The sequence below is a fragment of the Bos mutus genome, chromosome 20 (genome assembly GCF_027580195.1).
Source record: "Bos mutus isolate GX-2022 chromosome 20, NWIPB_WYAK_1.1, whole genome shotgun sequence".
Lineage (NCBI taxonomy): Eukaryota > Metazoa > Chordata > Mammalia > Artiodactyla > Bovidae > Bos > Bos mutus.
In genome coordinates, this window is record NC_091636.1 from 40,150,128 (window position 1) to 40,176,297 (window position 26,170).

A 26,170-nucleotide genomic window follows, 5' to 3' on the forward strand; every position below is an offset into this window, starting at 1 on the left:
AAAAATCTAGATAAATCATAGCTAGTCTTTGAACTACATTACGAAAACCATTTAAAATAATTCTTTGTAATATGAGTTTTTTTTTTTTTTTACACATTTTGGCATCTACTTTAATTTTGTACCTAATTTTGTGATTTTTATACCACAAAATCTGACTTTATTTCTTGGGCTCCAAAACACTGCAGATTATGACTGCAGCCATGAAATTAAAAGATGCTTACTCCTTGGAAGGAAAAGTTATGACCAAACTAGACAGCATATTAAAAAGCAGAGACATTACTTTGACAACAAAGGTCCATCTAGTCAAGGCTATGGTTTTTCCAGTAGTCACGTATGGATGTAAGAGTTGGACTATAAGCTGAGCACAGAAGAATTGATGCTTTTGAACTGTGGTGTTGGATAAGACTCGATTCCCTTGGATTGCAAGGAGATCCAACCAGTCCATCCTAAAAGAGATCAGTCCTGGGTGTTCATTGGAAGGACTGATGTTGAAGCTGAAACTCCAATACTTTGGCCACCTGATGCGAAGAGCTGACTCATTCTGGGAAAGATTGAGGGCAGAAGGAGAAGGGGATGACAAGAGGATGGGATGGCTGGAGATGGCATCACTGACTCAATGGACATGAGTTTGGGTAAACTCCAGGAGTTGGTGATGTACAGAGAGGCCCAGCGTGCTGCAGTTCACAGGGTCACAAAGAGTCGTTCACTACTGAGCGACTGAACTGAAACTGAAATAGATATCTATATCCATGACTCACCCTTCTTAAAAATTTGTGCAAATCTACTCTAAAATAGCTTCATGGTTGGTTTTAAAAGGTTTGTGTCCCCAAAACAGCTACAAGTGACATTCCTACAAGATGTCATCCGGTGACTGAGCAGCAGGCCCCTGGTTCACACCGCAGTTTGAGAACAGAATATACTATGGGCTTGACCTCTCCACCCAACTTACATCATCTGTGTTACAAAACATAAAAGATAAATATTGGATCATGTGATTTGTTCCGGGTAGGTGTGTATGGACATGAAGGACAGAGCGGTTGAAACTTAATGTGAACAGAAATTTTTATTTTTAAATCATAATCCAATTTTAATCTTTTCCATTGATCAAATCTGAAAAAACTTAACATTTTAGCTGTATTACATTTATAAAAACATTCTTCCACATTACATTAGCACATTCCTCATGCTTTTATCCAGTGTTCAGAAATTTAATGAGTCAAATCATGTTAATGTGTCACTTTTAATTACCTTCTTCAAATACGTATAGTCTAAAGTCTAAATTAAAAAACATTGATCTGCAGTAATCTCCAAAGGCTCTGCCAAATTATTCTAAGGTTAGTATAAGCTGATATTTTCCATCATACAAAGTTCACGGTAGGCAAACACGTTCACCCTTTTCTACTGAGCCAAGCTGGGCAAAGTTCTTCCTTAGAATTCTTCTTCTGCCTGTTTGCTGCGGGAGTGCTTGAGCTGCTGGAGCCGCTCGATGGTTTCTGAGATGGTGCGCTCTCCGTGCACCTTATTGTCTCTGGTACGGATATTGACGGTGCCGCTGGTTTTCTCTTTTTCACCAACAACTAAACCAAAACCCACAAAACTTTTGTTAGGTGAAAAGACTCCTACTGCATATTCAAACAGAAATCCACCCTGTAGCTTCTGATTCATTAAAATGTACAGGTGACCAAATCTACTCATGAAAAAACCAAACCCAACCCACCATTCTGCAATGACTAGAACTGCTGTGCTTATTACCAAGTCACTTAATCCAGCCAACTTATTAAAAAGTCACCAGACGAAAAGCAGGAGGTGAAGGGGAGAAGATTTTTAGACAAACCTTTCAAGATTACTTGAATCTTTCAAGTTTCCAAACCCAAATGTTCCTTTGTTACATCAACAGAACAAACATACAGTTTGAGATCAGGAATGGAAAGACTACTGACGATCACAATTCCCTTAAGCCTACATCTCCAGGTTTAAAGTTTTCCTAAGTTTTGGCAGGCTGTCTTTGGTAAGTCTCCTTTCTTACCTAGGATGAAGTTATATTGTGCCAACTGTGCATTTCTGATCTTCTTGTTTAATGTACAGCCTGGATCCAGATCAATGTCCACCATGAATTTAGCATTGTGGAATTGTTGCCGTACCTATTTAAACATAGAGAATTCTTCAGATCTCAAGGAGAATTATATTTTGATCTTAAATAATTTTATTTAACAATTTGAACAATTACACAAACATTAAAAAGGAATGTTAATAAATATACTGAAGTATATATTATCGTGATGTGGAACTACAAAACGATATATTGTTTGAGAGATAAACTATGAATTAAATAAACCACGTTAAATTTTCCATCTATCTGACAACCAATTACCATTCAATAAGACAGAATGATCTGAATGGGCCATTTTTATCTCACTAATAGGTTGTTATGCTTTAGTGATCATTAACCAATGAACCTCCTGGGATTTTGAAGTATACAAATTTCAGAAAGGTTCTTAGTTAGTTTATTACAGTGCCAGGATAAGACTACACTCTCAACTGTAACCTATTTTAAAGTATAAAGCACCAGTGCTTTTTTTCTTAACACGAGCCCTGTGCACATGTTAGTTGAGTTATTCTGCCACTGGGTAAGAAGCCTGGTAACTGCAGGCTATTTAACATCTCTGGTCTCTAGTCATTAAGGATTAATAGCAGTGTCCTCCCCCCACAACTCAGTATAATCAAAAATCCACCCCCTACATAATTTTACATGCCACTCCATCCCCACATGGAGAAAGTTAGTGTTATAGTTGAAAAGTGAGTTAACTAAAACTGACCTTTTTTCTACTGTGAAAATACATGCATATACAATAAAGTAAAATCCATTAACCATGGAAAGCATAACTGATTAAAACGACTGTGTGAGGTGATAGGAATACAGTATATCTTGAATAGTCTGCCTATCAGTTGGTTTTTTTTAATGTTCCTTTATTAAAAGGCAGTTGAGACTCGAGTGCAATTTATTCTGATCCAAACACAGGCTGGGTTTTTTTTTCGGCTGCACACTGTGGTCTGTGATCCTAGCGCCCCAACCAGGGACTGAACCCGTGCTCCCTTCAGTGGAAGCATGGAGGCTTAACCACTGGACTGCCAGGGAAATCCAACATGGTGGTTTTGATGTTACAATGTTATTCATTCATATATAGATTTCTTGTCTAGCCAATTTATTACTTTCAGCTTGCAATTATGAAACAATGCTTTTTATTAATAATTCAACTTTTCATAATTTGAGATTCCTTAGCATGGAATTGTTGCTGTATAACAGAATAGACTGTTCTACTCTTTAAGGTGTGAGGTATGAATGGATATTCATACATCTGTTAGTAAGGTGGCTTTTTGGTAGGAGAGCAAAGATTGCTGTCATACCATCAATTTGAAAAAAAGTTTCAAATTAAAGAAATGTGCTTTAGAAACAAACCAAAATTACTCTGAGTCAAAGAACAGTTTACACTACATTATGCATTTGAATTTATATGTCACACTACTTGCTAATATTAAAAACTAAAACATCAAGTGTATGTAAAACTTTCCAAATTAAGTCTACTCACCACAGAACCACATAAAAAAACATTAAAGAGGTAATATTATCTACTTAGGCTTACCAAGGACTGAAATGTAAACACTTCTCTATATCACAGCAGTTTGACTTACAAAGCATAGATATAATTTATGAGATCTGAAAAGCTGAACAACAGCTATTAAATTTAAAGACAGTCATACTTAAGGATTACCTTTTGGGCATATTCATCACATGTTGGTCCCACTGGAACTACCATTACCTGACGAGGGGACAGCCAGAAGGGCCTTTAGAAGAAAAAAAAAATATGTAATGTGAATTTGGGAACTTTCTTCAACAAGGATAGCACACTTCTTAGTCTACTATTCAGTACCTTTTCCTGAAACATGCAAGGACCACTTCCAAAAACCTGGCTTTTTTTCAATGTCCAATAAGGACTGAAGGATGATTCAGGAGCAGAAAAAAGGGAAAATCTGTAATTAAGACTTGTCTTGCTAAGCAGAGAGAGCAAAGCAACTAGAGAGCTGGGACCACGCCCCATAATTCAACACAGCAGCTAACAGAAAATACCATGCACCTACGGCTAGAGGGCTTAACACACCGACAAAGAAGAGCACTTAATGATTCAAGTTATTTTACCCCAAAGGTTATTTTATTCAAGTGTTACTGTATTATTCATTCTTCATGTAGGGACAGAGACTGTGCCTTCAGTTTATTCAAGATCCATTTTGCAGGACTCAACAAATAGAAACAGTTAGTAAGTGGTGATGGTACTTGGTAAAAGTGAGTGTGTTTTCCCTGCTTATAAAAAGGTGAGCCCATCTGCAGTTCTCCTTTCAGGGATTTCAGGCACCCAATCCCCACCGCTGCAGACTCAAGCCAGTGCTGCGCCTGGTCCCACCTCTATTTTCAAGTTATTTTGCTACAATTAAGGGTGTAATTGCTACAGTTAGGCTGGAGTAAGCCCCAAATTGCTTCCCTCTTGGCTCAGCTGGTAAAGAATCCACCTGTAATGCGGGAAGATTCGATCCCTGGGTTGGGAAGATCCTGGAGAAGGGAAAGGCTAGCACTCCAGTATTCTGGCCTGGAGAATTCCATGGATTGTATAGTCCATGGGGTCACAAAGAGTCAGACACAACTGAGCGACTTTCATTTCAAGCACCAAATTAGGCTGAATTTGGTGAGTACCAAATTCCACCCCAATTGTGGGCTGTTCCCCACCTACTACAGGTTTGGTAAAGCATCAGCTGAGGACCTCCCTATTCTCGAGATTGTGCAGAGAATACTGCCCATGTTGGTTTTGATTTTGTGAAATATAACTGAAAAGAAATTAGCTTATTTCATTTATACGTATGACATCCCTAACTTAAAATGTCTGAACTAATCAAATTACAAAGAAAACTGAAGTGACTGCAATGTAATGACACAGGCTGTACAAAATGGGTGTTTCATAACCATTTCCTGTTTTCAACTGCCTTCCCAAAATGGGGCCCAGACAAAGGTGCTGAGAAAATAAAATGCAAGTAACGTGCTTATTATCTTGCTAGCAGAAACAAACGTTTCTAGAAATGAGACACAAAAATGTTAATTGGTTTGGACTCTGTACTTTCAATCCAAAAAAAAAAAAAAAAAAAAACCCAAAAACTTGGCTTCTAAAGGGTCCAAAATGCTTATTTATTATGATCAGCAACACTGAACAAGGTACTGCTGAAAGCCTACTTTTGTTTACTCAAACAAAAAACAAAGTTTTATAAGTTCCCAAAGTTACTTAGAAAGCAATCAAAACAATAATCTTCTTACTGATGAATAACTCATTAGAAAGCATTTATATAACATTCGAACCAATCAACTGCTAAAAATAATTGCAAACATTCTTCTAGTTAAAAAACTTGGGTTTAGACTGTGATTCCTTACTTTTTAGTAAACACTTGTCATTAATTAGAAGTCACCAACTAGAATCATTCTCCCTTTCCATCATAGAACTAAACTGGACAGCAGACATTTCTGACAGTTAATTTACATCATCTGGACAAAAACACACGGAAATAATGATGCACATTACCATTTGCCCCCGTAGTTTTCAGTGAGGATAGCAATCATTCTTTCCACTGACCCCAAGATGGCTCTATGGATAATGACTGGCTTTTTCTTATCATCACCATCATGGCTAGAAAGAAAAAAAATTGTTTTCCTGTATTTTGTATATATGTTCCTTTATGTCCTTATGGAAGAATATTCAGAGCAGACACTTAGAAACTCACCTTACAAAAGTAAGATTAAATCTAATGGGCAACTGAAAATCCAACTGTATTGTTGCACACTGGTGGTACCGCCCAATAGCGTCTTTAATCTGGATGTCAATCTAAGATGCAAAGATTGGGTTCTATTAGGGGTGAATTTTTAAAAACCTTAAAGTAATCTCTTCTTCATCGGAACAGAAAAGACATATTATTCTCAATTAGACTTTGGTACTGACCTTTGGGCCATAGAAAGCTCCATCTCCGGGATTTAATTCCCACTTTTCACCAAAGTCATTCAGACTGTTTTCAAGTTGCTAAGGATAAAACAAAATGATTTAAATTTTTGTTCAAATGCAACTTCTTCCATCCTAATTTGAGACTAAAAATATTCTAACTACTTTATGGGTTACTATTCTTTGCTTTACAATTTTGTCCGCCTAGACATACTCATACACAAACCCCTTTAAAGATTACAGCTTGATGACTGAAAAAACACACTCAACCATGTCTAAAATACAAAATCACAGAGGAAAAAACTGGCTTACACAAGCCTAGAAACCATTTCCAATTTTCTTTCTCTTTTATCCATTTAAAGAAGCTTGGCTTTCTCACATTATGGCGCATGCCAATTTCACTCAAGTAATATTGAAGCACACTGAAAACCACCACTTACTTTCTCAGCTTGATTCCATACTTCAATATCTCCAAGGAATTTTTCTGGGCGAGTAGACAGGTTCAGTTTAAAAGAAAATCCAAATATGCTATATACTGTACGCAGAAAATCCAAACAACCTTTTATTTCATCCTCAATCTTTAAAAAAAAGAGGGGGGGAACAGTGGTAATTTAATTTTCCTCAATCTTCTTGACATGTCTTTCAAAGTGTTTCACCCCAGAATCTCATACCTGCTCCATGGCACAGAATATATGAGCATCATCTTGCTGGAACCTTCGGACCCGAGTAAGTCCTGTGAGTGCTCCTGACAGCTCATTCCTATGAAGCACCCCAAAATCAGCAACTCGCAGAGGCAACTCTCGCCAGGATCTTGGCCGATGATCAAACATGAGGCTAAAGAAGAGGGCAAAGAAAAATCCACTGACATTTAATTTCACAAGAACACAACTGCTTCTCTGATACTGCTAAGAAAGGCTGCCAAATACTGGATCTAGCTGTTCACACATCAAAAGTCTGGGCTTTTCTAAGCACTAGCATGAATAAAGCAGCAAATAAATTATAATACAACCATCCATGACCAAGCTAGAATAAAAAATGTATTTCCATTAAGTCTGAAGTCTTATCCTTGTGCTCTTTGAGGATGGCCTTTAAGGCTCATATTGTAAAGAAAATCTTAGCTATAGAAACAGTGGAAATGAAAGTCTGTACTTAAGCTGTTGTGCTATGCAAGTCACTTCAATCATGTCCAACTCTTTGCTACCCTATGGACGGTAGCCCACCAGCCTCTTCTGTTTGTGGAACAGGCAAGAATACTGGAGTGGGTTGCCATTCTCTTCTCCAGGAGATCTTCCTAATCTGGGGATTGAACCTGTGTCTCTTAGGTCTACCTGCATTGGCAGGTGGGAGATTTTCCACTAGCGTCTCTTGTACTTTCTTACTGCTCCCCAAAGTGCTTTAGTTCCCGGTTAGTCTGAAAGTGCTTCAGAAACTTTGAAGAACCTGGGAAGACTAAGAATAAACTTGAACTTGGCTCCCTGACTTACAAGCCAGGGCCCCCGTGGAGACTCCTCCGTTTCACGCCCTCTGCCCTCGAGGCCTGGTTGCTGGGACCGGTGCCAGGAGCTATGACTTGGCCACCTGCAGCCAGCCACAGCTCTCCCTGGTCTGCCCTATGCTGCTCCTCACCCAGCTTCCAAGGATACAAAGTGAACTGCCTCAAGGCAAGGAGGATTTTCCAAGGATGTCAATTCATCAGCAGGAGGTTCTGATGCATGTATCTTAAAAAAATAAATAAATAAAAGTCTCCCCTGTTCTGTATCCTGTCTGTTCACTGATGCTGCCCCAATGCCACTCTTGAATGTCTACAGATCTGAGGATCTAGCTGGGCACAGAAGATGTTACACCACTGCACTTACGATACATTTAAATACTCTTCTGATTACATCATTGTTTTCTTTTTAAATACTTTCAAAGGAGGAAAAACAATCTAGGACTGATTGCTGAAAATCTATGAGAGAAACTCAAAACTGCTGAATACCAGTGTCCCGGGCAGTTCATGGGTTTCAGAGCAAACAGCTCCTTTTCCACTTCAAAGGAGAACATGTTCTCGCTGTAGTGCTCCCAGTGGCCCGAGGTCACCCAGAGCCGGCTATTATAGATGTTCGGGGTGACCACCTCCTGGAATCCTCGTTTCCTGTATTCACTCTGTTAGGAAACAGACACAATGCATGTAGGGAATACATGCTTACACATCAGGTGCAAGGAACAATTTCACGAGCCATTGTCTACCATCTAGTAAAGTTCCAGATGCACATCTTAAAATCGCAAAGCTCTGCTGGGAGGGATTCACCCAAGAGGAAGCCCCTGACATGTACAAGAGGAGGGTACTCCAGCACAATTGGTCACACGGGAGAAAGGGAAATGACGTCAGTGTGCCCAGTAAGCACAGGGCACACTGTGGAAGTTAGACGATGGATTAATACTGAACAGGTGAAAATGAACTGGATGTGTACTTATCTGAAGTGAAAATCACAGGGCAGACTAATACACATCAAGGCTTCATGCATGTAACTTTGAAGCACACAAACACATAATTTAGATACGTATTTATATGGCAGATGTAAAAGTAACATGCACAAAAAGGATCCATCCATGCTAACTTTAAAATAATATATAGTTTCTTCTAGGAAAGGAAGGAAGTAGATCAGAAAGGACTCTTAAAAGACAGTTCCTCCCCCCTTACCATGTATATATTACTCTGTTGTTTAGTTGCTAAGTAGTATGTGACTCTTTAACCCCACTGACTATAGCCCGCCAGGCTGCTCTGTCCATGGGATTTCCTAGGCCAGAATACTGGAGTAGGTTGCCCTTTCCTTCTCCAGAGGATCTTCCTGACCCAGGAATCAAACCCATGTCTTCTGCATTGGCAGGAGGATTCTTTACCACTGAGCCACCAGGGAAGCCCATGTATTACTCTACCTCAATAAAAAACCTGAAGCAAATATAGCCCTATTTGGATATGTTTTAATTAGGAGATGAGTACAGAGATACTGGTGGTGTTATTCTCTATAAATATACGGTTGTCACAGTTTACAAAGAAAAAAGTAATGTAAAGATTAACTTGTTTTTCAAAGAAAATACAAATGAACGGTCAGAAAGCCACAGATCTCCCACATAAGGGGTTACGGGCCCCATTACAAGCTCACCAGCTTATCTCATGCATATATACCCAACTATATGGACTAGATTACATATTAGGAGGAAAGAATTTTTTATACATTTTATGAGACCTAATACATACATTTTCATTTATTCTTTAAAATGTTTCTTCTCAAACACAAGGTTATCTTTCCCTCTGGCAGACCTTATCTAATAAAATCAACTTATGTCTTAAATCTATAGAAGAAAAGAATGAATACAGCTTACCCTGATGAATTCAATAAGTGTGTTATAAATGTAGGCTCCCTTGGGCAGGAAAAAGCAACTCCCAGGGCTGAGTTCATGGAAGAAGTAGAGTTCTTGGTCCTGGGTATACAAAAGCAAAAGGAAGTTTATACATATATCATGCCCGGCACAGAGTGAACACACTTGTAGAAATGAATATTTTTTTTACCAAACTTAACTTCCAGTTTAGAAAACATTCAGGGGTAGAGGAATAAAGAAAAGGACACCACAGAATCCACTGGCGATGCTCTGTGTCATCTTGGGCAACAAGCAGATAAATGTTTCTGGGACTTAAGTTTCCATGTCTTTCAAGTAAGTCAGCGAGAACAGGGTATTTCAAAAGCATCTCCCAGCTCTACAAAATGCTGTTATACTTCTTTTACAGAAAAATGTAGGCCATTAACATGTGGTCTCAATAAAAAGAGTAGTTAAAATCAATTTCTGCACAGTACTGAACACACTCTAGAAAGATAATGTGGACAATGAGTAAGTAATTTACAGCTTTTCCAGGACAGTACAGTAAGTCCTTGAAAGCTACAGCACCTCTTCAGAATTAAATTCCCATTACCTGATACAATTATATTTCAAATGACAATCTGGTCTACACACATTGTTCTTTTTAAACATACCCTTCCAATTTTCCTATGATCTCGGTTTTTAGCCTCCTCTTGGAACTTCTCCCATTCTTTCAACATCTTAGGATCTGGAAAGGAAATGCCGTAAATTCTCTGTAGAGTCTCCATATCTGACTTGCCTTCCCAGTAGGTGGAGGAATTCTGAAAAAAGGGAATAACCATGAGATAATGTTCAAATTCTTAATATCTCATTTAAGAGTTACATGTTATTTCTCACAGTTACATTATGGGTCAAATTCGTATTTAGCCCTTATTTCAAGAAAAATGGCACAAAAAGCCAACATGTAGTATATGAGCATCTCCCAGTTGCTGAGGTCTGTCTAGAGTGGTTGTACTCATTCCACAGAACGAAGCTAGTTGCTTAATCCTCTCAAAATTGCCCCGTTCTCAATACCCACTGACATCACAACTCCACAAACAAAACTGACTTTAGAGGCACCTTTCTTTCACAAGAAGATTGGGCAAAAATGGAAAATCAACCAACCAACCAACAACAACAAAAATCTTACTGGCATGATTAGTTTGGTTAAAAAAGAACTTGGGTAATTACCACCTTAGACATAACAGAAGGCAAAAGCAGGCACCCTCCAGTGAGTCGGTCTCAAAGCCTGACTGTGTGATTTTGTAAGTCCACCCAAAATCCACCACCATATGCTCTGGTGATGGGTGGTGAGTCTCTCAGTCACTGCTTGAGAGCATTTCAATTAAAAAAAGAAAAGAAAAAGGCTAGTGACATACAGTGCCCACAGTCAGCAGACAGCCCAAGGAAAAAATCCACCCTTACATATGCAAGAGAAACATGGCTGAAAAGAGAAGGGAATGCAAGTTTAAATAAACATACATCTTTAGTGGACAAGTATGTCTATATAGAGCCCCCAAAGTTATACTGCTTACTTTGTGTATTTTCAAAGTCTTGATTTTGCCAGTGTGTCTGACATGAGGACCCCGGCAGAGATCTATCAGGGGGCCACATCTGAAGATTAAAAAAAAAAGGAATTTTAACAAAGACTTACAATGACATATACAATAGTAGTATTTAACGACACTTGATATTCTCACCTATAGACTGTGGTAGTTGGAGTATTCACTTTTTCATTCAAAATCCTGCATTTGAACTTGTTGTACTGAAAATAGAAAAAATTATTTTAAAAAATAACCACTCTTTAATTTTTATTTTTAAATACTGTAGCTAAAATACAATTTGAAGTATGTCTAAGCATTCTATGACTATAAATGTCATACATGTTTTAAAAACATTTGTTAAATTTTTCTAAAGAACAGGATAGTCATAGACTTAGTACACTAAGCCCAATGTACCTTAAGTAACGTTAATGAGTGAAACAGAAGTGGAGGCCATGTTACAGTTCAGTTTACCTTAAACATTTCCAGTAAAGTTTCCTTCTTAACTTCTAATCTTTCGAAAGCTTGCTTTTCTTTAATGATTTTCTTACATAAAGTCTCCAATGAAGAGAAATCATTGCTGGACACACCCCTGAAGAATAAAATAGAATTAATCTCTTTCTATCCCATTCTACTCACACCACAGCTTGGGGGAACATGTCTTCAGAATACTTCAAAGGTTTTAATATAGAAGATTAGACCCCGACATCATATATTAAGAATTTTAGACCCTTGCATCATATATTAAGAATTTTTAAACTAGACATTTTTTTTTATAAACTATTTCTATATTTTCAGTGACTTTGAGCTTGCTCTTCATATGAAGGCCATTCCCACACATTCCACTAGGAAAGGAGAGGTTCAACCTTCATTTCATTTCCTGACATATGGTTTAGGTCTATGATCTAAATCACCTTCATTGATCTAGAACAGAGCTCTCAAGAAAGTCTTTACTACTTCATGAGTTACTACAACACTTCAAGTTTTCTCAGCAGGAATACTGGGTAACTGTGAAGCAATAAGCTTTATATCATTTCTCCTTTATTGACAAATCTTTAAAAATAAAATATGAACCCAGAGTAATTCAGATTTTTTCTTTATCCAGTTACACAACTTACCCTTCTTCGAGGTACATGTCGTAATAGAATCCGTTTTCTATTGGTGGTCCATAACACAGACACCCACCATAGACTCTTTCCATGGCTTCACCCATTATGTGAGCACTTGAGTGCCAATACACCTGAAAATCCAAAGAAAAGTACGGTGGTCTGAGTCTGGGAGTACAAGCTGTAAATTAATTGCTTGTTTTGAAAGATACATAAAGTTTAGTATAGAGTAAATTTAAGACAAGAAGATCTAAATTTATAAATCTACAGATTGCAATGTGATTCTATTCAGAGCCAAAAGGATTTAAAAGGATTCTAATGACTAAATTGTATTTGTATCTTAGAAATTATCTGTTCAAACTAATTAAAATATAAATTAGCATCATTAATTAAATGGGATGGATTTTGTTCCCTGAAAACAACAGGTACCCACCACATGACTGTCTTATTAACTGCAGTGGCCCAGGGTCTTTTGAGTCAACCCCACGGGCTATGCTCTGGCTTTTACTTGGCTATGGAACATCATTTACGAGTTATACCTACTTTTTTTCTTATTGTGTTTAGTTGCTCAGTCGTGTCCAACTCTTTGTGACCCCATGGACTATAGCTCACCAGGCTCCTCTGTCCATGGGGATTACCCAGGCAAGAATACCAGAGTGGGTTGCCATGCCCTCCTCTCTAGATGTTCCTGACCCAGGGATCCAACCCAGGTCCCCCACACTCCAGGTGGATTTTTTACCATCTGAGCTACCATGGAAGCCCCTTTTTCTTATTGGCCTCAAACAACACACAACTAGAGCCTATAATACAATTTAAAACCAAGAACAAACATATGGACCTTGAAATCAAAATAAAAAGTAATAAGTAAATTTAAATTATCATAAAAAACTTAAGGACTCCAGAGTACATTTGGAAACCGTCGATGCATCTAAGCAAATCACCGTCACTAAAACAAAATATTTTATTTTTTCTTATATGGTATTCCACCCTGGAGAAATAAGGGGGAAACTCTGCTGTCAAATGCAGACTGATTTTTATAGTGCTTTCAGCATTTTAAAGTAAGAAAGATATGAAAATCAATTGTCCAAAAGGAACAGAAATTTGAATCATTTCAAATTTAATAAATAGATACATCTTGATTAAGTGTTGACAAATAGTGTAGTTAACAATTTTTACTTGCTTAATCAATTTCTAATAAAATTCCGAGCACTTTTCCCTCAGTGAAGTATCTTGAGTAAGAATAAATTTGTATTAAGTGCACTTCTGCATGTCTTAATTTTATAAAACAAGCACTTTTACTCTGTTTCCTACGTGAAAGACAAAATCAAGACTTCAAATATGACAATGAGACATCAACCAACTTTAGCCACTTGCTGGCTTAAATAATAAGCTGGAAAAGACTGTGAATCTGAATAAAAACTTACTGCTTGAGCTTCCTCATCCTCAAACTTGAGCAGCTCCAAGGTGCAATCTTCCTCCAGAGGACGGTCTAGGTCCCAGACGGCTTTATTCACCTTAGCAATGACAGTGTTGTCGGCCAGGCCTTGACTGAAAATATATACACACATGTATAAAAACATAAGATTCTATAAAAAAGAATCTTCTGCAGCACAACAGTTGATGTGAGAACTGAAATAAGAAAACATTATATACAGGCATATCTCGTCTTTTATTACACCCTGTAGATATATATACACACACACACATATATATATTTGTGTGTGTGTGTGTGTGTGGTAACCCTGCATCAAGCCTGTCGGCACCATTTTCAGAACAGCATTTGCTTACTTTGTGCCTCTGTGTCACATTTTCTTAATTCTCACAATATTTCAAACTTTTTCATTATTATGATACTTGTTGCTATGGTGATCTATGATCTTTGGTGTTAGTATCAAGATTTGCTGCAGGTTCAGATGATGGTTGGCATTTTTTAGTAATATAGTATTTTTAAATTAGGGCATATACTGTTTTTTCAGACCAAACTATTGGACACTTAATACATTACAGTATAATGCAAACAACCTGTATATGTACTGTGAAACCAAAAAATTCACGTAACTTGCTTTCCTGTGATGGTCTGGAACTGAACCTGTATTGTCTTTGAGATTTGACTGTGTATTATTATGGTGATGTACATTTAACTTTGTGAAATAAAATTAAAAAGCAACAAAATTCAAGATAGTCCCTAAGAATATAACTAGAAGATTCTGAAAATTCCAAACACTATTATTTGACATCTAATGCTTCTTGTTTAAGCAAACATGGCAACTGTAATAAACAATAACTTCCAGTAGTTTACATTTTAATTTCTTCAAAATTAGTTTTCCATAAAACCAGGCTATTTAGACTCCAAAGGAAAAAAAAAAGGTGGGGGGAGATAGGCTGGTTCTAAATAACTTCTCTGCTTTTCTTCTGCTTGAAATCTGTAACAGATCTTTCCTTTGAGAGGCGACACTAATCTCAGAATTCTGCAAATGCCTAAGATGATATTATTTACAACATACATGTGAAATAAAATGCTATCTAATAAAACATTTTATAATACGGATAAAAACGTCACCTAAATACACAGTATGAAGTACAAGTTATGAGGTGTCAGACCACACCAGGTACAGAAGTCACAGGAGTTCTGAGGAAGTAAAAGCAGCACAGATCAGAGGGGCCTGGACAGGCTTTCAACATAAGTAACCCGACAGTCCAGTGGTTAAGAATCCGCCTTCCTTCCAAAGCAAGGGACCCGCATTTGATCCCTGGTCAGGGAATGAAGGTCCCACCTGTTCCGGGCAACTAAGCCCTCACACCACAACTGCTGAGCCTGCATGCTCTAGAGCTGGGGTACCACAAATAGAGAGAAGCCCACACATCGCAATGAAGAGCCCACGCGCCATACCGAAAGATCCACATGCTGGAACGAAGATCCATCATGCCAGAACAAAGACCCGATGCAGCCAAAAACAAACAAATATTAAAAAAAAATAAAGTACCCAGGGGCTGAAGGATCAGAAGATTTGGACAAGAAGCAAAGGAGAGGAGTTGGCACTCCAAGTGTGAGAACAGGCATGGATGCAAGCAGAGATATGTTAGGAAAGGTACAGGAAGCTGTGTGGCTCAAGCAGGATTGAGTATGGTTAGTCAGATTACAGATGCAAACGTGCAGCTGGAGAAACAACAGTCTATAATACTCTAACCTGACAAAAGCAGGCAACACCCTACACCATGAAGCCCTCACACTGAGTCTTAAGTCTACCACCAGCAGGCTTGGGCTAGCTGAACTTGCTGTGGGAGCTGGTTCACTCCTTGTTCTGTTTGAGGGTTTACAGCCTGTTTATATATCCTTCCCCGCTGAAGCATCAGAACTGAAGAACAAATGAAAACACATTCCTATCCCATCTTCAGTGTTCCCACTGAATTTCCCATGTATTGTATCCAATGTTTCCTTTCTTCCTGAGATCAAAAGGATCGAATAAAAAAAAAAATGTGTACATTCACAAAAGATACATGGAATTGTCAGAGGGAAGCATATTTTATCATACTTGTGTAAAACAGTTGTCAAAAGATTCAAGTACTGATGAAAGGTGATTAATATTCTCTGTATTCTTTGGGAAGAAAATAAGTTTCATCTTAGGATCTAAAAGGTACTCTGAAATGCTAACAATTTTGAAAATGTAGATTACACATGAATAATACTGGATCATTTCAATTTTTCAAAGAAGGGGTAAAATAATCTACAAAGTAAGATTTGGAAAAAACTTCAAAGAAAAACATTCTGAAGCAAACGGAGCAGCCCCCCTCCCTTTTTTCCTTTCATATATTTACTACAAATCACCTGAACCTTTAAATAGCCTGTTATTCATGCTATACATTTTCACAGAACAAGAGGTTATTCTGGACTTTTGTAAAAATGTCATAAACACTCTCACTTTCATATCACTAACTTAATTCTAGGCCTAGAGTTCACAAGTGTCTTACATGATTCAACTTAAAATTTTGATGTTTCTCCCAAAATATTTTCCAACTAGTTAGCCGCAATGGAAGCATTAATTCAAAAAAAAAAAAAAACGGAAAATTATTTTCCAATTGGCCCCTTGATAAAGTACAACATAATCTGAAGAATGTTGTAGTATGTAGAGAACGAGTTCCTGGACTGACAGGAGCCTGGATTTTAACACGGACACAGCTACAATCTCATTGCACAAGAATGGAGAAATCTCTTAAACAACCAACATGTAAAATTCTCTCTCAAATGAAAGACTGAACTGATACTTAAAAAAGTCTGTCCATATATCCAGTTATATATGACCTCACATGGAAACTTGCTTAATATTCTTACCACCTTTGGAGTAAAGTAGAAGTACTTTAAGTAGAAATATTTGTCGAATTAATAGCCTTCCCTTTGTAAGAAGGCCAGGGCATACTGAACACATGGCTCATGGGCCTACCTGCTCCTACTCCCACCAGCTGCATAGTGGGCTTGCCAAGAACCAGCTGTGTGTGACGGCTCCCAAATTTGTTTGTGCACTTGTTATTGTATCTCTTAGGTTCAACAATATGATAGTGATGATAATCATTTCTGACAATTCATATGATGATTTCAGTGGTTTCAGCTCAATATGTAAACATTATAAGTAAACAGAAACAGGTAAATAATACAACAAGGGAACTACAGTTTCTGTGAAAACCAAGTTGAATGTTTGAGAAGGCTTGATACAGGCAAGTCACTTAAAAAAAATTGTCAAGTCAGGGGTGGATGAAACAACTACACACAAATCTGGAAGGACTTTGCACTCATATGGCTTCTCAAGTGTGTTAAAATAATGTAAAAGTTTAATTAGCACTCCACCCACCCCCAACCTTGGCTTTATAGTCGTATTAGTCATTTTTTTATGACCGTAGTTTGCCAATACCTGGTAGAAAATCTATGTATTGATTTACGCCTTTCCAACTTTATGGTTTTTTGATAAACTTACCAGCTATTCATCCCTATCATATCACATTAAGAAAGCATTTCCTTTATTACAAAGTATGCATATAATTCTCACTTACCTGAAATAACTTTAACCCAGCCCAACAGAAGTTTGAACATTAGATTTACAAAAATAATACACTTTTTCTTGTGTCATGTTAGTTTTTTAACTTTCCCATTTGAGATGAGCTGCTTTCAATTTTAATTTTAAAACTGAGAATTTTAGTCAAAATAGATGAAGCAGTCTCTACTTGCTTATGTGACATTTTATGATCAAAGTAGAAGAAATATATGAGGATATGCAATCCACTCCAGTATTCTTGCCTGGAGAATCCCATGGACAGAGGAGCCTGGTGGGCTACAGTCCATAGGGTCGCACAGAATCGGACACTACTGAAGCGACTTAGCATGCATGCATGAAGAAGAAATATACAATCTTTTGGAAAATAAGACCAAAGTCTTCAAGATATTCACTTTGAATTTTGACCACAAAGCTCTAAACTGTTTTTATTTTTTAAAAAACCCGAATAAAGTAAATTAAACAATAAAAGCATTGAACAGGAACATAACTGTTATGAGGATAAAACCTGGCAAGATAAAAAAAAAAAGAAGTTTAGTTACAAACAACAAATGGTCAAGACAGATATAGCTCATACCTAATTCCACAAGCAATTTGATATGGTGTAGTTTTCCAGGATTCTGCATCTACCTGTTTACCATCAGGCAGGGTGACTTTAATGGGCTTACTATCTTTTTCTGCCTTTTCTGCCAGAATGGAATCATGTTCTGCTTTTAGCTTATTGTACATCTCAAGACGGGTGTTAATATATTCGGGCCAAGGATTCAACTGCAAGATAACAAATAAATAGTCAGTAAATACTCGCAGTCCTTTTCATATAGAAAAGCAAAAGAAATAATAATAAAAAGATTTATCTTATGTGAAGTAGTACTTCATTTTTCCCCTCTTACAAAATTTCCTTCTCATTTCAATCATATTTTTTTCTTGGCTTTTAATTTTTTTTTTTTTTTTTAATGGAAGAGTCTTGATCTCTTTATAACTCCCTCCTACCACAGTCCTTCCCTTTCTTTAGTCATTCAGGTGCTCTTCGAGGGCTTTTCATTAAATCATCACAGGGGTCCATAATCCTTGATAGGAAAGCACCAATAAATTAACTGAAAACTCAGAGCCCATCATTCTATTAATACAATCCTGCTCACATTACCTGGTCCCACCTACTCAGAAGTATCAGTACGGTCCTACCCACCCACATAACCCTCTCCATCTTACTGCCGTTTATCTCCACATCCATTCGGCACTTCCTGATCAGAAGCACTTAGTGTTAAACTTAACTTATTCACCACTCATGGAGCAGATACTCTCTGTACCTGGCCCTACAGAGGAGAATAAGATCTACCCGCTGCCCTTAGAAGGGAAACCAGACAAGTACATAAATGATGGGAGTATGGAGGAGGAGGAAAGGTCTTGGATACCTCATTGTACACTTTTTTTCCAGACAGATCACTTAACATACATATTCAATCACATCACACACACAATTCTTGATTCAGAAAAGTCCTCTAATTATATCCCTTCTTTCCTATTTCCAGGCTAATTCTCAAACTTTAACAGAACAGTATGTACTACTCATATTGACTGTATAAAAAAGAAATTAGGGAACATAATGCATTTTCTTACAAATTCTGAAATTCAGTCAACAATTCCCCCCACACTTACAGTGGGATACAATGGACAAAACATAACAGAAATGGTTATGCAGGGCTCTAAGCAACACTTAATGGTGCTTGATCACCTACAAACTTACCTTTCAGTAAGTGGAAGTGCTCTAAGTTTATCAATTATAAAAAAGAGCTCTTAAATCACTTTACTGTGCTATAGGATACTTCTTAAGAGTCTATTCCTTTGTTCTTCTGTCTTTTGGTCGTTTTCTAAAGAGTCTCTAATAAAACAGTTGTAATGGCAAAAGCAAAAAATGAAGCCTAGTTCACAGCAGTTCAACTTCAAAAACAAAGTAGGAAGACGAGTCTCACCACCTCCTACGGCACCCAGGAACGAGGTGGATTCTGGGATGACTCCTGAGGTGCCAGTTCCTTCCAGCGTCTGCCTGGTGAACTGAAAGCATTTTCGCTACACGTGTGAGGCCTCAAGGAGATTTGCCCTGCTTAAAACCAGTCCCTGGTGGCAGGTCCAGGTGGAAACAGTGTGAATGGGGTGAAGGAATGGGGCTTTCTTTGGTTTCCCTTGTACTCAGTATAAGCTCAAACACCAAAGTCTCTCAATGTCTCATTGAATGAAATGGTCAGAGGGCTAGCACCCAATCTGGCAACTGAGTAATTATCACAGTCCTCTTTTTGGCAACGTTTGTTCTCTGTTTTTCATATCTAATCCCACAGATTATCTTACAATCATACTTCAGCTATTTTTCTTTTTCAATAACAAGTAACTGCCAGTCTTTCTTTCCCTCTTAAGACCTTCCTGGCTCTTCTCCCTGATTTTTTCATCTTGTGCCATCTTAAAATTCCATGAAAACCATAAGACTCTCACATAGGACAAGTCTAAGACAGCTCCCTGCCCTGTCAATCTCTGATGAGACAGCCCTGAAAACATTTACCTCTGCTCGACCTCCATCCCCCGATCCTTCTTTATTCTTCTTCTTGCTTCCTTCCTTTTGTTTCTCTTCACCAGCACCTACCTAAAGAAGCAAAAAAGATATGAAGGGTCTTTATTTTCATCTAATTCGACACCGATCCAAGCTGCCCCTAGGAAAGTTTTGAGGATGTTATTTTAGCATCTGTTTTTTAAAAAAGTGGAAATCTGATTTTGAAAGAGGAAATTTCACCACTGTCAAAGATAAGTTCAGTTCAGTTCAGTTCAGTCGCTCAGTCGTGTCCGACTCTGCAACCCCATGAATCGCAGCACACCAGGCCTCCCTATCTATCACCACCTCCCTGAGTTCACTCAAACTCATGTCCATCGAGACGGTGATACCATCCAGCCATCTCATCCTCTGTCGTCCCCTTCTCCTCCTGCCCCCAATCCCTCCCAGCATCAGAGTCTTTTCCAATAAGTCAACTCTTCGCATGAGGTGGCCAAAGTACTGGAGTTTCAGCTTTAGCATTAGTCCTTTCAAAGAACACCCAGGACTGATCTCCTTTAGAATGGACTGGCTGGACCTCCTTGCAGTCCAAGGGACTCTCAAGAGTCTTCTCCAACACCACAATTCAAAAGCATCAATTCTTCAGCACTCAGCTTTCTTCACAGTCCAACTCTCACATCTATACATGACTACTGGAAAAACCATAGCCTTGACTAGACGGACCTTTGTTGGCAAAGCAATGTCTTTGCTGTTTAATATGCTATCTAGGTTGGTCATAACTTTCCTTCCAAGGAGTAAGCGTCTTTTAATTTCATGGCTGCAGTCACCATCTGCAGTGATTTTGGAGCCCAGAAAAATAAAGTCTGACACTGTTTCCACTCTTTCCCCATCTATTTCCCATGAAGTGATGGGACCAGATGCCATGATCTTCGTTTTCTGAATGTTGAGCTTTAAGCCAACTTTTCCACTCTCCATTTTCACTTTCATCAAGAGGCTTTTTAGTTCCTCTTCACCCTTTCTGCCATAAGGGTGGTGTCATCTGTGGACTTCTTAGAATTCAGTTCAATGCCAGGAAGTCACAGAAAGTTTTAAAGCAGTAAGTCTTGTGCAAGACACCAACAGCAAGAACTAGTCTTAACCAGTGGTTCTCACCCAGAAGCAGTGACCCGTTCAGTGAACATTTGGCGATGTCTGGAAACCTTTTAGCTTGTCACAACTGGGGAGTACAATTGGCATAGACTGGGTAGAGGCCAGGGATAGTGCTAAGCATCCAACAAGGCACAGGACAGCTTCCCACAACAAAGAATTATCCAGTTTGTAGCGTCAAGAGCATTGAGGTTGAGAAATCCCAAACCACATTAAGGGATACTACAGGGAACGGCTACCCACTCTAGTGTTCTTGCCTGAAGAGTCCCATGAACAGAGGAGCCTGGTGGGCTATACAGTCCATGTGATTGCAAAGAGTTGGGCACGACTAGCGACTAACAGTCGGACACGACTGAGCGACTTCACTTTCATGCATTGGAGAAGGAAATGGCAACCCACTCCAGTGTTCTTGCCTGGAGAATCCCAGGGACGGGGGAGCCTGGTAGGCTGCTGGCTATGGGGTCGCACAGAATCGAACACAACTGAACCGACTTAGCAGCAGCAGCAGCAACTAACAGTACTACACTACTACAAAGAGTATCGTCTCAGAAATAAACGACTTACCTCCCTGTCACTGCTCAGACAGAAACATCTTAAAGCAAACACCGCATAAAAGTTTTACCATCTACAGAGATCCTCCACAATCACTCGGATTCTCACAGAAACACTGTGAGATGGCTATCATTATTCCATTTTATACATGATTAAATTAGAAAAAATTAGATAATTTTTCTATGTTCAGAAAATCTTTAAGTGGTAGGAAGAAAAGACACCCACCCAGAAGCTGACAGTGGTCAACTCTAAGGGAGGAAGTGATCTTCAGCAGTGAAAGAGCAGAACTGGAGATGGGGGTGGGGTGGGGGGGCACAACACTTTAGTTTTGTAAATGTTTTTGACCTTTGAACTTTTTAAAAACAGTTCAAGATATATTCCTACACCATAAAATGCACCCACAAAAAAAAATGCACAATTCAATGGTTTTTCAGTGTATTTACAGTTGCCCAACTATCACCACAATCAATTTCATTATCCCCAAAGAAAATCCTGTACACATTAGCAGTTATTCCCTCGTCCCCCATCTCCCCAGCACTTGGCAACAACTAATATTTCTGTTTCTATAGCCGTGCCTATTCTGGCCATTGCATACAAATGGAATCATACGATAAAGTTATTTGTGACTGGCTTCTTTAAGCCAGTATACGATTTCAAGATCATCCACACTACATGTATCAGTACTGCACTCCTTTTTCTGTCAAATAACATTTCATTATTTACCCATTTATCACTTGTGGACATTTTGATTGTTCTTTTCAATTTCATAAAACTTATGACTTGCATCACTTAAAACACAAAACAAATTGTAAAAATATTACTCCCAATTTCCTTCTGAGCTAACACTTCCCCTACTCTGGGATTCAGGACTTAATGAACTTTAAAGGTTCATCTACAGCCGACAGCTGACCAATGAATACACCTTAAGTCCATTCTAGTCAAGTAAAGTACTGACAGGATTCTAAGATTAATATTATATTAATCTTATATTAATTAATATTATATTAATTATAACATGGTAGTGAATATTACATAATATATATTATATATAATAATATATACTACATATAATATATAATATACTGACTCTTTGTGACCCCGTGGACTGTAGCCCACCAGGCTCCTCCGTCCATGGGATTCTCCAAACAAGAATACTGGAGTGGGTTGCCATTTCCTTCTCCAGGCGATCTTCCCCACCCAGGGATCGAACCCGGGTCTCCTGCATTGCAGGCAGATGCTTTACCCTCTGAGCCACCAGGGAAGCCCAATATATAATAATAGGATATAACAGTGAACATCAATATTATTAATAACTAGCCAAGTATTCAGGTAAAAAGATGGATACAAAATTAACTGCAGGTCTATCTATGAAAATTGAAAATGGAAAGAGAAGGAAACAATTCTGTTTTTCGGATTAAATGTTTTTGGTCATATGGATTCTGCTAAATGAAACCAGTAACGATAAAGGAGAGAACTAACATCAAGGTTTTTTCTGTGTTCTAAAACACCTCTCCATTTGACGAATGAGGCTAGTGGCTAAAAAGAGTAAGTAACTTTCCATTTGCATACAGCTAGTAAACAGGGTCGGAGAAGGCAATGGCACCCCACTCCAGTACTTTTGCCTGGAAAATCCCATGGGTGGAGGAGCCTGGTGGGCTGCAGTCCATGGGGTCGGTAGAGTCGGACACTACTGAGCAACTTCACTTTCACTTTTCACTTTCCTGCATTGGAGAAGGAAATGGCAACCCACTCCAGTGTTCTTGCCTGGAGAATCCCAGGGACGGGGGAGCCTGGTAGGCTGCTGGCTATGGGGTCGCACAGAGTCGGACACGACTGAAGCGACTTAGCAGCAGCAGCAGCAGCAGCAGCAGTAGTAAACAGGGTTTCCCTTGTGGCCCAGACGGTAAAGAAACCGTCCGCAATGTGGAAGCCTTGGGTTCGATCTCTGGGTGGGGAAGATCCCCTAGAGGAGGGCAAGGCAACCCATTCCAGTATTCTTGCCTGGAGAAATCCATGGACAGAGGAGCCTGGTGGGCTACAGTCCATAGGGTCGCAAAGAGTCGGACACGACTGAGCGACTAAGCACAGCACAGTGAACAGCAGAGCCGCGATACTAAAATGGGTCTCTCTGGAACCCTGAGGTCCACTTCACCTTTCCAGTAACAATTGGAAACGTGACGGGGCAGCCGTTCTTTATTTCCAACAAAAACAGAACAAAGATGGGCAAGTGTATATACTATATATTTACGTAAAAGCGATCTGAACTTTCAACCCAAAAGTTGGTCCACAGAACAGGATTGGGAAGATGTTCCCAAGCATAGTATGCCACTAAAGCGAAAAGTTCAGGCGTAAAATGATGAACGTTTGTCAATGTGATAAGGCAAGCCTCTAGCATCGGGCAGGGGATTGTGTAACTTCTCTAGAGTTTGTCAGATGGGGTGGTCTCCACCGTTTATTATACACTTGGGCAGATATCGGTGACTTGGTTTTCCCTTTCTTAAACTGGGTCTTTTACCCGTACGTGATTTTACAATTAAATGAGGCTCCGCAACATTCTTCCCGACTACAGTGAGCCAAAGATGCTAGTCTAGAAGCCCAAAGCTCTAGATTCTAATTCTGTCTCGGCTTCTAATTAGTTGTGTGGCTCTGAGCAAGACACTCAGCGTCCTCATCTACAAAAAGAGGATGGACTCAGAGATGGTCTGCAAGGCCCCGACCTGCTTTATGAATCTGCGATTCCTCTCCAAAGGGGACCCTGACTCGTCCGGGAGTTCCATCGCGCCCCCAGCCCCAGGGTTCCTCCACCCCTCCCTCTCCCCATGTTGGGCAACACGGGTACAAGAGCGCCAGCGTTGCCTCCGGGCTCCACTCAGCCCACTCACCGGCTTCTCCTCGTCTCCCATTTTCGCTGAAGGGCTACTGGCCTGCTCCTCGGACATCCGCAAACCACCAAGAGAAAACTAAAGTCCAGATCGATGGCCAGGAGGAAAGGACAGCAGTCGCCAAAAAGTGGGCAGTGGCGACTGGGAGCACTGCGCTTGCGCCACGTGGTCCACAGCTGATGCAATCTGAAAGCGCCCAAACTCCGCCTCCTAACCTGATGGGAGAGCAGGCAGCTAATCGACAACGCGGAATAGCGGGCCCTGCTTTCTCTAAACCAATGGAAAAGCGTCTTTGGCGATAGCCCTTCTCGGAAATCAGGAAGCGGCGGGGCGGGGAGGAAACTACAGAACCTGCACTCACTCCTGGCGGGTTATAGGGTCATCTCCGGAGCCCAGAAGTCCGCAATGCGCGTGCGCCTTCTTCCGGGCTGACTCCGCCTATTACTCCAGGGCCCTTTCGGCCGCCGTAGCGAGCAAGACGCGCTAAGTCTGAGCTTCCGGAAAATTTCGGGTTATCTGTTCCTGGCCTGCTGTCAGACACTGGGGTAGAGGCCAGAGTTCTTTGCTGCTTTGGCGCTACCTGACCTGGCGTGACTGCTGAGTTCTGCGGACTTTTCCCGGCTCTCAAGTCTATGGCGGTGAACCGAGCGAGGCCCTTCTTCTTGCAATCTGGAGTTCCCAAGACCTAAGCCTTGTTGATCAGGGGACGAGCGCCTTTCCTCGGACATTCATTGTTATTACACGCCACCTCCAGTCTATATTGCATCAGGGAGCATTTCCACAGAGCCTATGAAAATGCAAGGAAACTTTACTTAAGGAAATAACCACGCCGACTCCGCGGATTCTCCCACACAGAGGTCTCAGTGTTTGGAATCGAATGGCTCTATTTCCGTTTATTTTATCAGTCGATTTAAAACAGTCGCTGTTTTGAAATCAGAATCATAATGAGCTTGTTTACAGTTTATGTACTCCACCGAGTTTCATGGATTGTACTTTCTAAACATCAGTCCTCGACAACTTGCCTCCTTCAGGGTCATCCTTTCACGAAGCTCAATCAATAGCCTCCTAACCCGATTTCTTGGGTTCATTTTTTTCGCATGACAGCAGTTTATTTCTCAGTGAATTTCTTTTTATTATCCTTTCACAAAGGAGAATAGTCTTTTTTAAAAAATACAAATATGATCGTGGCAACTTCTAGATTAAAACTCTTCTTTAAGTGGTTTTCAGTGTAAAGAAAGTCATGGTTTTGAAGGTCTCTGACTGCCCAGCTTTTTCACTTCCCCACCGTACACTGAGCTGCAACCTTCAGTTCAGTTCAGTCGCTCAGTCGTGTCCGACTCTTTGTGACCCCATGAATCGCAGAACGCCAGGCCTCCCTGTCCATCACCAACTCCCGGAGTTCACTCAGACTCACGTCCATCGAGTCAGTGATGCCATCCAGGCATCTCATCCTCTGTCGTCCCCTTCTCCTGCCCGCAATCCCTCCCAGCATCAGAGTCTTTTCCAATGAGTCAACTCTTCGCATGAGGTGGCCAAAGCACTGGAGTTAGCTTTAGCATCAGTCCTTCCAATGAACACCCAGGGCTGATCTCCAGAATGGACTGGTTGGATCTCCTTGTAGTCCAAGGGACTCTCAAGAGTCTTCTCCAACACCACAATTCAAAAGCATCAATTCTTCGGTGCTCAGCTTCCTTCACAGTCCAGCTCTCACATCCATACATGACCACAGGAAAAACCATAGCCTTGACTAGATGGACCTTTGTTGGCAAAGTAATGTCTCTGCCTTTTAATATGCTATCTAGTTTTGTCATAACTTTCCTTCCAAGGAGCTGCAACCTTAGTGACATTATTATTTCTGGGATCTGCCTATTGGGGCTATTCTTATTCTCATCTCTGCCTGCCCCACATACTTTTTGCCTAATTAGCAACTACGTATTAGATCTCAGAAATTGTTTTCT

At 39.7% G+C, this 26,170-nt stretch overlaps 1 protein-coding gene across 1 annotated transcript; it reads right to left on the bottom strand.

Annotated features, from left to right (window-relative positions):
* Positions 1 to 1,037: 1,037 nt before the first annotated feature.
* TARS1 (threonyl-tRNA synthetase 1) lies at positions 1,038 to 24,517 on the bottom strand. The gene is made up of 19 exons (XM_005887717.3): positions 24,213 to 24,517; positions 19,648 to 19,728; positions 17,674 to 17,864; positions 13,479 to 13,602; positions 12,067 to 12,188; positions 11,423 to 11,540; positions 11,108 to 11,172; positions 10,943 to 11,021; positions 10,043 to 10,189; positions 9,396 to 9,494; positions 8,008 to 8,174; positions 6,701 to 6,863; positions 6,470 to 6,607; positions 6,033 to 6,110; positions 5,818 to 5,918; positions 5,619 to 5,723; positions 3,771 to 3,843; positions 2,027 to 2,141; positions 1,038 to 1,577 (listed from the first exon to the last, which is right to left on the bottom strand). The coding sequence occupies exons 1-19, from the start codon at positions 24,267 to 24,269 to the stop codon at positions 1,429 to 1,431; spliced, it is 2,172 nt and encodes a 723-aa protein (XP_005887779.1). The 5' UTR covers positions 24,270 to 24,517; the 3' UTR covers positions 1,038 to 1,428.
* Between the last annotated feature and the right edge of the window lie 1,653 nt (positions 24,518 to 26,170).

Excerpts from the sequence above, each read along its gene's own strand:
- TARS1 (XM_005887717.3), bottom strand. The coding sequence starts at position 24,269 with ATGTCCGAGGAGCAGGCCAGTAGCCCTTCAGCGAAAATGGGAGACGAG. Across the intron at positions 19,729-24,212 it reads TGGGAGACGAGGAGAAGCCG|GTAGGTGCTGGTGAAGAGAA; the intron begins GTGAGTGGGCTG and ends TTGCTTCTTTAG. Across the intron at positions 11,173-11,422 it reads CTTTACTGGAAATGTTTAAG|TACAACAAGTTCAAATGCAG; the intron begins GTAAACTGAACT and ends TTCTATTTTCAG.